The sequence below is a fragment of the Pituophis catenifer genome, unplaced genomic scaffold (assembly GCF_029215685.1).
Source record: "Pituophis catenifer annectens isolate HBS135680 unplaced genomic scaffold, rPitCat1.0.hap2 SCAF_1, whole genome shotgun sequence".
Taxonomy (NCBI): Eukaryota; Metazoa; Chordata; class Lepidosauria; order Squamata; family Colubridae; genus Pituophis; species Pituophis catenifer.
In genome coordinates, this window is record NW_027256881.1 from 331,112,922 (window position 1) to 331,125,268 (window position 12,347).

Consider the following 12,347-nt stretch of genomic DNA (forward strand, 5'->3'; position numbering starts at 1 on the left):
GATACTGCAAAATCTCCATTCCCACCCTACTCCTGAAAAAGGCCTGAAAAGGGCCCGAAAAACAGCCTGAAAATAGTGTGTTTTGGGGGCGTTTTTGGGGCCATTTTCTAGCACTCCGGCACTCGCGAAGACCAGCTGGCCAGCGCGCATATGTGCGACGAAAACCAGAGCAGCTGGTGACAACACGCATGCCCACAGAGGGGGCTCTGCGTGCCACCTGTGGCACGCATGCCATAGGTTCGCCATCATGGGAGTAAGGCATGAGTGACTTATTGGAGCCTCCATGTAATTTTCCACAGGTAGCAAGACAGTTGAATAAAACAGCAAATGAATTAAGAAAAGTCTGGCTGAACCCCACTAAGAAGCCCAGTTGGAGCCATTGAAGCATCCCAGGGAGAGGAACAAAACTGCGGCCTAGCAGCTTGCTTCAGCCCAACCCAACAGGGCTCCTGGTGATAGCAGAAATCAATTGACTGACTCATGCCACCAACTTCCATGAGGCCTTGCCATTTGAGAATGGGAGGGCACTGTTTGTCAGGCAGCATTGGGATCTTCAGCAGTGACAATGGGGAGCCGAAGCAAAGGAAGATTTGGCCAAGGAAACAGAGTCTGTTTGCTGGCACTGCCTGAGCAAATGGGGAAGAAAATGGTTGAGGAAGGCCGAGTTTGGTTTCTCAGCTGTAAGGGTTGTTCTGCCAGCTCAGGAAGCGGGAGATCTTTCTGTTAGGAGAAAGGACTGCATGAGGCATGAGGAAAAAAAGAAAAGCATAATTGGGGTTGGTTTTGGGAGTACGCTTCCTAAATTATCCTATAAATCAAGGGTGGGCAACTATGAGAACTTTTACAACTTGTAGACTTCAACTCCCAGAATTCATAGTTGGCCACTTCATAAATTGTCATGACAGAATAATACAGTATGTACCAGCCCAGAAAGAAAACGAAATATTGGTATACTGGTTACTGAAAAAGTTGCCAGCCAAGAGGCCACAATGAAACATTTTAAGTTCAAGGAATAAAATTGTGTATTTAATGCTGTAGTTTGATAACTTTGTTTTTAACTTTTGTTATCAAGTTATGAAAAGACACCAGTGTTGCAATATGGTTTAAGAACCCCGATTTATGCGCAGAGACATCATTTCTCACTTCTTCTTTCTACAAAAAGCTTCAGGCTACCCACTTCCTTCACAGGAAAAAAAAAAGTTCTTTAAAGGTTATCATTGCTCTGTCTTGGTCTTGCTTGACAGGCCTTCAACCCTCCAACAGTCTGCAAATTTTTTTAAAAACTTGAATTATTTTTTTTCCATTTTTAAGAATCAAACATGTGAGGAGAAAAGAGAGAAACGTAAGTATGTGCGCTTTTGCATTAACACATTTCATTTTATTATTATTTTTTTTATGTTGAAGTACCGTACAAAACTTTTCATTTTCTTTTTATCTTACAGTAACAAATTCTGACGCAAATACTGGAGCTTACAATGATGTAATAAACATTTCTTTCCTTTTTTTTTAAAGTGAAGGAGCCTGGAAAGTATGGCTGGAATGATGTGAGGAAGGGAAATAAGAGAGGTGTTTGGTATTATTGCATATATCTAGGATGAGAACACACGCACAAAAAGAAAACTTTTGCTGCTGGAATCCATTCATTCAAGCTTGCTCTGTTCTGCATGGGAGGAACACGCAGATCCAGAGGGGCATATGGCCATGAACCAAGAAAGAGCCCTCTTCCTTGCTAACTGGAAAAGAATGGTGAAAATTAAAAAATAACAATTCCATCCTTTAATGGAGGTCAGCAATGGCATCAAACAGGTGCTTTGATAGGAAGACAAAAGAAAAAAAAATGCAGGCTCAGACCAGAGACAGTTTGTTGCATGTGCCCGCAAGACACAAAAATCACAAGGGTTTGTGTACAATATGGGTTGTACGCAGAGATGAGTTCCTGGGGATTCGGCAGGGTTTGGGCAATCCTCTAGCCAAGGATTGCTGGGGTTCGGCGAACTCCCAAATACTACCCCTGGCTGGCCCCACCCACCCCTCCCATGACTCTCCATGCGGCCCGTTCATCATTCCAGGTAAGTGAAGGGGCCACGCAGAGGGTCTGGGAGAGCAAAAAATGGGCCTACTGGAGGTTCCAGAAGTCCAGAAACGGGCCTGTTTCCAGCCTCCGGACCCCGGGGAGAAGCAGTTTTTGTCCTCCCGGAGGCTTGAGGAAAGCCTCCGAAGCCTGGAGAGGGCGAACCCCCCCCCCCCCGCCGTGGTACAGGCGGCTGACTAGGCCACGCCCACCCAGCAACAGGGCAGCAAACCCGTTGCTAAAGGATCTGAAGCCCACCCCTGGTTATATGGTTCAAATGATTTTAGACCAGCTTTTGAAAATGGAAGCCAGCCCTACATAAAGCAGACCAGGTAATACAGGTGGACAAAAGCCTATGAGTGAGAATTACTGAGAACTTCCTCCCTCCCTTTCCTTTCGGGCAAAAGTTTGGAAATGAGTTTATGGCTTTATGCCAAAGAGCATGCAGTCAAGCCGCCAATTTCCAGGTTCATCCAGAAATATGGACAAGCACAGCCCTGAGAGGCAGGACTAGCTGGGATGCTGAAGCGGAGCCCTATCAGAAGGGATGTCACACCTGGTCTTGCAGGAAGGCTGAGGATCTCCAGCAAGGCTTGCTAGCCTCAGCATCAGGGTTCAAAGAAGAGGCAGGCTCTGCATCCTGATTAAATGGAGCCATGGAGGAAGGCTGAAGTGTGAGGCCATTTGAATCGGCATCATTCCCTCCCTCCCCCACTGCCCATTCAGCAGCAGGTAAAGTGCTTGGAAAGCAAGGCAGATTGAAAGAGTGGGGAGAAGCTTCCAAAGACCACGGTAATGTAGTTTTCCTTTCCGCTCTCCATTTTTGCATATTTAAGAACAGAAGCAGCTGCATAGGAAGCTAAAACCGGATTACTATCATATCACTCTACACCAGGGAACACTCTACACCAAGAAAAGAAAGCCGGCACAGGGGGAAGAGAGTCACTGCAAAGCAGGTTGAGTTTTGCCAGGTGAATGCCAACACAGATGGATGCAAGGCCTGAGGAGTTCTTAACCATCTCATCTGGCCCTTCCCAGGTAAATCCGAGAGGGAGAAAACGAAATAATGGTCTCTCCCCAAATTCTTAGGGATTGCCAGCCTGCAGAAGCACCAGCACCATTTCCCCCCCTCCCCTCTCCCCAAGAATAGCTTCTCTGCTGAGATCGTGCCCAGCGGTATAAGGTAGTTTCCCTAGCACCGAAAAAGCCACTAGGAGAAAATGAAGGAATTCAAAATGCACCAGCGAATGTAAAAAAAAAAGTTAGCCTAGAACAGTGATTTTCAACCTTGACCACTTTAAGATGCATGGACTTCAATTCCCAGAATTCTCCAGCCAGCGTGCTGAGCTGAAGTCCAAGTATCTTAACATTGTCAAGGTTGAAAAAATTCCCAGCTTAGAGAAAGGAGGGTAGGCAGGAAAAGGAAGTAGAAGAGGAGAGCCACCGATGGAAAGCAAGAACAATAGGCAGAGTTAACGGTGAACACAAGAAGGAAATCTGAGGGGCTTTTGATCCCAACGGGCAGTCAAGGAAAGGCAGGCCATTCATCGGAGATTCTGGAAGGGTAGGAAGTGGGAAGTGGTAGGGAAGGGAAGTGCTCATCTTGGAGGAAGCTGGGAGAGAATCGGGTGTGCCAGCGTGACATTGAGTGAGTCATTGTGCTGCACGAGGGAAGTGTGCTTGTAGTGCAAAACCAACTCCTTAAGCGAGGCATAGAGGTTGTAAGGTTCTGCAAAGCCGTAGCCTGTTGCTGTCTTGTAAATCACGCAGTGTTTCGTGTCTCCATCCACCCTGCAAGAACAAGAAATTAAGAACTCACAATTAACAATTAACACTTTGTGTCATTAAATATTGTTCAAGAAAGACAAAGAGCTGCATAAAGGCAACAAGGGACAACCGGGAATGGGATGGGGGGGTCAAAGGAAGAAAGAGAAAATGGATGGTATCCAAGATGCAGTATTTCAAATAATATTGAAATTTTCTTGGAAGAACAGGTAGTCCTCGGTTAACAATCATAATCAGGTCTGGGAATTCTTGTCACTAAGCAATGCGGGCATAAAGTCAAAAGCAATGTAACCGCAATGGATTTATGATGGCAATTCTGGTCATTAAGGAATCACAGTTGTCAAGTCATGTGACTGCCACTTGCGGCCAGCTTCCCTAGTGGCTCTGCTCATTGAAAGTCAGCAGTGAAAGTCGCATATGGCAACCACATGACTATGGGTTGCTGTATGGAATTTGCATGCTGGCAGCCAAGCATCTGAAATTCAGTCATGTGACCGCTGGGACGCTGTGATGGCTGGTACCTCGAGGATCGGCCCTAAGCCTCCTCATTCAGCACCATCATAACTTCAAATGGTCACTGAACAAGCGGCTGCTAAGTGAGGACCACCTGCATTTATTAAAGTAAACAAAAAACAAAAAAGGCAAGTATTGCATCTAAAGAAAATGCAGGTCATAATTGGAGAAGCATTTTGTACCAGGTCCCCCATCTTTCTGGTGGGGGAGGGGGGAGAGAGGGGATGATTGTGCACACGCCCGCTGCTTGCACAAATGTAGCTTTACACACACAGCTCATGCAAGTAGAGCTGCATGTGCAAACATATGCACCCACCATGTGCAGCCCGGCTCCAAACAGGCAGTAGCCCGATACTGGGCTGTGCCCTGCGGGTTGGGGATCCCTGTACTAAGTGATAGAGAACCAAGTACAATGTCTTTTCTAAGGCACATTCTAACAGGTGCAGGTTTTTTTTAAAAAAAAATTATAGGCATGTTTTGTTTTTATCTTTGTTAAGCATTGGAATTATTTGATTAAGATAGGCGGCCGTGTAGTTTTGCAAAAGAAATACGTAAATAAATCCATCATGGACGGTGCATGCTCCTAGCAATTTCTGAAAGCGTTTACCGTGGAAAATAATGAATATTTCTAGACGTTACAAAGAAGAGCATCTTGGAAGAGGCATCCTTTGCCGTGTGAGATAAAACAACTTTTAGAGAGCATTGGCTACATATATCAAAAACATGAATGAAGGCTGCATTTGAGTTTCACCACAACACAGGCACCAACTGATTCAAGTCAGTCGATCAAGCGAGTCAAGTAAAATGAATGAAGCTTGGTTTTTTAAATGAATGGGGGAAAAAAAATACTTCAGACAACTCACACCACAGAGCAGGCGTAGCACCCTCGCTGGCTGCTCTCCCGAATCAGAAAGGTCCCATCACGCTTGCCCACCAGCATTTCCTCTGCCTGGGTACGGTTGATCTTGCCTACATACCATGTCCGCTCATCGTGATGGGGCAGCTCTTCTTCATCCTCCATCATGGAGTATTGGCTGCAAGGCAGAACTAATGGTGAGAACACAAAGGGGAAGTCTGGCCAGTTCCCCTCTATTCTCCACTTTCGAGATTATGAGATATTACTAAAGAACATCCTGCCCTTTTACCAAGTAGCAATTTCCTTCCTTAAGAGGACAATAGATGTGATGGACTTCCAGGGCTATGTAAAACAAAAAGATCTAGAACTTAGAAGTCAATCCAAGATCATATGTTGACCCCTTTGCATTTTATGGTAAGCTTATTTGAAATCTTGGAAAGCTGATATTTGTTCTGGCAGACCAATGCACTGACTTGATGTAGGACAGAGACAAAAGGCCATGACTGATTGTAGAGCCTTTGCCCAATTTGTGTTATTCTGATCCTTTCACTATTAATTCATGACAATGAATTTTATAGTCTCATGTTCCAAAATAACTCCAAATGATGCCCAGCAATAACCAAACTGAAAAGAAAAAGCAATACCCAAATAATACATTCATTAAAACCAACACCTCATTTAACTATTCATTTTTGCATTAAGGTGTTAGATCAGGGGTCGGCAACCTTAAACACTCAAAGAGCCACAAAGGTCCTAACCGGAAGCCCTCCATTCAATTCTGGAGCTGACCGGAAGTCCAGTTCCCCCACCATAGACTCCTCCTAGTACGGCATCCTTTTTCCTCTGCTGACCGAAGTCCAGTTTCCCCATCATAGAATCTCCTCCTAGCATGGTGTCCTTTTTCCTCTACCTGCCCTAACCAAAAGCCCTATCAATTGTGGAGCCGACCAGCGACAGGGAGCTGCAGCAGAGGGATAAAAGAGCCACATGCGGCTCCCGAGCCGCAGGTTGCTGACCCCTGTGTTAGATGGTCTGACAGCTAGATCATAAGTAAAGGCTCTCTTAAACAGTTTTGTTTTAATGGCTTTTCCAAACATCAGGGGTAATGGGGCCATTCAGATTTCTGGTGGAAGATACTTCTAAATCCAGCACAGCAAAACAGAAATGTTTTGTTCCACCCCACCAATCTCTCACAGGACAGGAAGCAGCAATTCCTTTCCAATTCAAAAGAGTTGGATCCAGCTTTCCAATTCAAAGGAATGGGATCCAGTTGAAGGAGACAGTCTTGCAGATATCCAGGTCTCAAGCCAGATTGTTGGGAAACTCGTCTAGCATCTGTTTGCATTCAAGGTACTTGAGAAAGACCAATCTAGAGGCTTTCCCTGCCCTACAGGTTGCTTGAAGCAGAAACAAAATCAGAGGAAGCACGCCTAAAGGTTAATAGCCACTTCTTCTGCCAGATCATCAATCAACTCCAAGTCCCAACCCAAGGCATGGAGTCCTCCCCAGGGAGAATCTAGGAGAGGACAGGTTGCCTGAGAGTAGCTAGCTTTTGGGATGATGGTGCCCTGTTCCTGTAAGACCTCTCCCCAGCCAGCCCAGCAGCTTAGCAAAGAGCAACTACAACAGCCCTGCAGCAAAGCAGTTGGGTGTGGTACGATGGTGTTTGTGATCATTCTAGTGGAGCAATTGGTGGTGAAGGGTTTTTTTTTTAATTTATTTATATGCTGCCTTTCTCCAGAGACTCAGGGCGGCTTACAAGGTGTTAAGCAATAGCCTTCATACTTTTGTATATTTATACAAAGTCAGTTTTGTGTGGTCACTCATGCCCTCGTCACCTCCCGCCTGGACTATTGTAACGCTCTCTACATGGGGCTCCCCTTGAGAAGCACCTGGAGGCTCCAACTGGCGCAGAGTGCGGCCGCGCAGGTGGTAATGGGAGCGACATGGCGCTCCCATGTAACACCTCTCCTGCGCAAGCTGCACTGGCTCCCGGTGGTATTCTGGGTGCGCTTCAAGGTTTTGGTTACCACCTTTAAAGCGCTCCATGGCTCAGGACCTGGGTACTTGCGGGACCGCCTACTACCACCAATAGCTTCCCACCGGCCGGTACGCTCTCATAGAGAGGGGCTCCTCCGGGTGCCGTCAGCCAAACAATGTCGACTGGTGGCCCCCAGGGGGAGAGCCTTCTCTGTGGGGGCACCTACTATCTGGAATGGGCTCCCCCCGGAGATACGGAGGATCCCGGATCTGTGCACCTTCCGCCGCGCTCTAAAGACCTTTTTATTTCACCAGGCGGGCCTGGCCTAACTTTCTTCCTCTTTTTAAACAATTTTAATATTTTAATATTTTTTAATATTTTTAATCCTCAAAGTTTAAATTTGTTTTAAATTGATTGGGGTTTTAATCTGTCTGGGCCAAACTATTTAATTTGATTTTATTTCTGCTTTTTAAATTTTGTATGTATGTATTTTATTGTTGGCTGTTCACCGCCCTGAGTCCTTCGGGAGTAGGGCGGTATACAAATCAAATAAAAGTAAAAGTAAAAGTAAAGTAAAGTATTGCCCCCACAAACCGGGTCCTCATTTTATCTACCTTAGAAAGGATGGAAGGCTGAGTCAACCTTGAGCCTGGTGAGAATTGAACTAGCAGTAATTGCAGGCAGCTGGAAGCTAAATACTACCTTTAACAGTAGCATTAGTCTCCTGTGCCACCTGTGGGTTTTGCTGTTCTGCATAGGAAACTGAGAGCAACCTTAAGTTAAGGAAAACTCTAATTTACCTCTACTAGTAATGAACAGCAGTAGATGTGGGGAGGACATGATAACATGAAACTGAGATTACTATCCAAGGATCTGCTGGTGTGTGTGGGTTGCCTAAAGTCCAGAAAGGGTGGAGTGGACCCCCTGGGGTATGGGAGCCCAATGAACTGGGTATAGGCAAAAGGACCCTGCGGCAGTCTCCAGCTCAAACAATGAGGTCTTATGGAAGGGATTCTGTCATGCCCATGGGAAACAATACTCAAGCAATAATGCAAGTTTGTCCCTGCAGTACAATGCAAATAGGTGCTCACAGCCCAACTCTTTAGGCACCATTAGATTTCCCCTTAGGACCGTCACACCTCACCCCATTCCTTGATGTTGTGGTTGATACTGGACCCAGATGCTGGGATAGTAGAACTCCAAGAGGGGGTCCCTACTAACCCACCCAGCTAGGTCTTGGTAAACATTTCTTTTAACTGGGGATATCAGGATTTGAACTGCTGCAAACAGAACAGCGATAGTATTTAGACTTACATACACTTCAAAGTGCTTTACAGCCCTCTCTAAGCGGTTTACGGAGTCAGCACATTGCTCACAACAATCTGGGTCCTCATTTTACCGACCTCGGAAGGATGAAAGGCTGAGTCAACCTTCAACCGGTGAGGAACGAACTGCTGGTAGTGGGCAGAGTTAGCCTGCCATACTGCATTCTAACCACTGGGCCACCACAGTCCTTATAAATCATAAGCACTTATCCAGCTGGGTTGGCTTCATGATATAGGAATTAAAGCTAGACTTACAGGACAGATGAGGTTGCAGAAGATTATAAGAAGCTCACTGAAGTCTCTGCCACAAAGATGCCTTTCCAATTCCCTACTAGCTGTCCATTTGTAACTGGACATACCAGAGTTTCAATCTGGAACCTTCTGAATGCTAAACAGTTTCCTGTAGACACACACTTTTGAGATGATGAAGCCCTCTCGGAGCAGAATAAGAATGGAGCCACTTACTCCTCAGTTTCACTCTTGATTCCAAGCCATTCATTGATCTTCTTCTGACGAGTCCCCTTCTGGGTCAACCATCTGGAGACATTAAAAAAAGGAACAAAAACTGCTCATTTTTAAACAGCATTTAAGGGACATGCACAAAGCTGTTTTTCCAGGTTGCAGCCAAGCCTAGTAAATTAAAATGACAATTGTGACCACATCAAGAAGGCATTGGTGCATAATTATAAAATGGTAATTGTTTGCATTGCCCCAATGGGTTGGAAAAATTCCAATGTTAAAAGAACAGTTTTTTAAAAGAAATTATCATTAAATAGCTATTTTAAACTTAGCTGTCCCAAGATCATGTTAATATAATGTTCTGTTAGCAAACCAGAAAAATAACATTTTAGAAGCAGGTCATGTCCCCTTCAGATAAGCAAAGCCACTCACTGGATAGCTTTCGTCAGCACTTTTCTTAGGCTTTTAACTATTTTACACACAGTAGCAATCAGGATGAAAGCCTTACAAGTCTGTACTTGCTTAGCACTGAATTATGAGAGCACTTGCATTTTGTGGACAGGCCACTGGGGGGCAGGATTACGCTATCAGAAAGGAAGCTGGAAATCAAGGTAGCTCTTGATTTTAACCCTAACGGAACCCAGAATTTTCCATCATAGATCAGGATGATCATACCTCAAGGCACCCACATGACTGACCCAATTTTATGACATTTTCTGCAGCAGTCGTTAAGCAAATGCAACCATTGTTAAGCAAACCCACTGCCTGCAATAAGCATTTTTTCTCCCAGAAACTGGAAGAAAATGCTGGTTTCTGGCAAAAAAAAAAAAAAGTTGTAAATTGCAATCATGTGATCTCAATATGCTTCAAATGGCTGCAAATGAGGGCCAAAAGTGCCCATGACTCTGTGTGTGTGTGTGTTTGTGTGTGCGTGGCCATTATAACTTTGAATCTGGGTCAACAAAGATGATTAAGGGACTGGAGACTAAAACATATAAAGAACGGTTGCAGGAACTGGGTATGTCTAGTTTAATGAAAAAAAGAACTAGTGGTGATATGGTAGCAGTGTTCCGATATCTCAGGGGTTGCCACAAAGAAGAGGGAGTCAGGATATTCTCCAAAGCACCTGAAGCCAGGATAAGAAGCAATGGGTGGAAACTAATCAAGGAGAGAAGCAACCTAGAACTAAGAAGAAATTTCCTGACAGAACAATTGATCAGTGGAACAACTTGCCTTGAGAAGTTGTGAATGCTCCAACACTGGAAGTTTTTAAGAAGAGACTGGATAACCATTTGTCTGAAATGGTATATGGTTTCTTGCCTGAACAGGGGGTTGGACTAGAAGACCTCCAAGGTCCCTTCCAACTATTCTATTCTATTCTATTCTATTCTATTCTATTCTATTCTATTCTATTCTATTCTATTCTATTCTATTCTATTCTATTCAGCCAGCTTTGTATAGAACAACACCGCTTAGGGGCCCCCGAAAGCCCTAATAAGCAGGTATATACATAAAAGTATGCAGGCTATTGCTATAATGCATTGTAAGCCGCCCTGAGTCTACGGAGAAGGGTGGTATATTAATTGGACTAATAAATAAATAAATAAATAAATAAATAAATAAATAAATAAATAAATAAATAAATAAATAAATTCTACTCTACTCTACTCTACTCTACTCTACTCTACTCTACTCTACTCTACTCTACTCTAATGTTCTATTGCAACTTCGACTGGTCACTAAGAGACCAGTTGTAAGATGAGGACTACCTGTACAGACATCCAATCCATTTGGTTAGTGAAGGCAGATTTTAAACCGCATTTATGCCTGTATTTCTCAGGATGGTTATAAAGAGCACGTACACTAGGTACTGGTCACGGAGTTTGCGCAGCTGCAACAAGTCAGGTTTAAGACTGTTCATACGCTTGTCGATCTCCCGGTTTTCAGAGGCCTGCTGCTTGAGGTCCTGCTCCAGCTTCATCTTGCTATCATGAATTTCAGTAATGCGAGACTTCAGCTTTTCTGAATTCATCATGATCCTAGGGGGAAAAAGATAGGGACAGGCTGTTAGGGAAGCAAGAAAGGCTCAGAAGTTGCCTCAGCAGAGCCAGTTTGGTGAAGTGATGGCTTAGAAACTAGGAGAGTGTGAGTTCTAGTCCTGCCTTAGGCATGAAAGTTGTCTGGGTGACTGTGGGCCAATCACCAGGAGACCGAATTCTAGTTCCATCTTAGGGACTAGAAAACTGACTGGATGACTTGAGCCAATCACCTGGAGACCGTGAGTGCTAGTCTTGCTTTAGGAATGAAAGCCAGCTGAGTGACTTTGGGCCAATCGCCAGGAGACTGTGAATTCTAGTCCTACCTTAGGCACGAAAGCTGGCTGAGCGACTATCAGCTAGTCACTCTCTCTCAGCCCAAACGCACGTCATAGAGTTGTTGTGGGGAACATAGGAGGAGGGTGGAGTATTTAGATGTTTTCCACCTTGGGTTACTTATAAAGTAATGAAGGTGGGGACAAAACTCTAATAAATAACAGCTCTGTTAGGATGTATGAGGGAATGTAATGAGGAGGTGGATCCCCAGGAGGGAGGAGTAGCAGGAGATCCCCAGCAGCTGCATTCCAGAGCAGGGGTTTCCAACCTTGGCAACTTTAAGACTTGTGGACTTCAACTCCCAGAGTTCTTCAGCCAGCTTGAATTCTGACAGTTGAAGTCCACAAGTCTTAAAGTTGCCACCGTTGGAGACCCCTGTTCCAGAGGAGTAAGAGACAATTTAGCCCAAATATTGTTATGTGTGAGAGGAAGAGGGTGAAAATGGCCCCTGCTTAATGGTTCACAGAATATACAGTATTGTAGAAACAGATAGTAGAGTCTTCAGTCTGGCAAGATTTTGCCTATAGGTGTGAAACAATAAAGAGCACATCTTGGAAGAATTACGTTTCTTTTTTGGTTTGAGGCTTGACAAGATGAGAACACAGTAAAAACAAGAAATTCTCCCCCCACCCCCAACTTTAGACACAACCACATTGCCCTCGTGACAACACTACAGAAGTGGTTCTGTCTCAGCATTTTTCAGCATTAAAAAAAAAAATTCCAGTCTAATTGACAATTCTGAGTTTCCTGGTGCTTTCCCATCCAAATGCCAGGTCTAATCCTGCTGAGGTTTTTCAAATCAATAATGGTGGCCCACAATAAAAGCATTTGGAAAGGCCGCAGAGCAGCCCCAAGTATTGCCTGCAAATTCTAGCTTTTAACTTGACAGCTGGGGAAAATTAAACACACAGGGATTAACCCTATTAACTGTACTTCACTCATGTCAATTAACTGGAAATTGGTGTTTTTCTGGGCCCCACCCTCT

At 44.6% G+C, this 12,347-nt stretch overlaps 1 protein-coding gene across 2 annotated transcripts in view; it reads right to left on the reverse strand.

Moving 5' to 3' along the window:
- Positions 1 to 1,411: 1,411 nt before the first annotated feature.
- The window catches only part of PIK3R2 (phosphoinositide-3-kinase regulatory subunit 2), a 40,325-nt gene continuing 29,389 nt past the window's right edge, over positions 1,412 to 12,347 (reverse strand). For both annotated transcript variants that reach the window (XM_070943388.1, XM_070943379.1), the window contains 4 exons: positions 10,853 to 11,029; positions 8,997 to 9,068; positions 5,233 to 5,403; positions 1,412 to 3,862 (listed from right to left, as the gene is read on the reverse strand). In XM_070943388.1, coding sequence (XP_070799489.1) covers positions 3,670 to 3,862; positions 5,233 to 5,403; positions 8,997 to 9,068; positions 10,853 to 11,029 — 613 coding nt within the window. In that variant the 3' untranslated portion in view covers positions 1,412 to 3,669. The remainder of the gene's footprint in view (positions 3,863 to 5,232; positions 5,404 to 8,996; positions 9,069 to 10,852; positions 11,030 to 12,347) is intronic.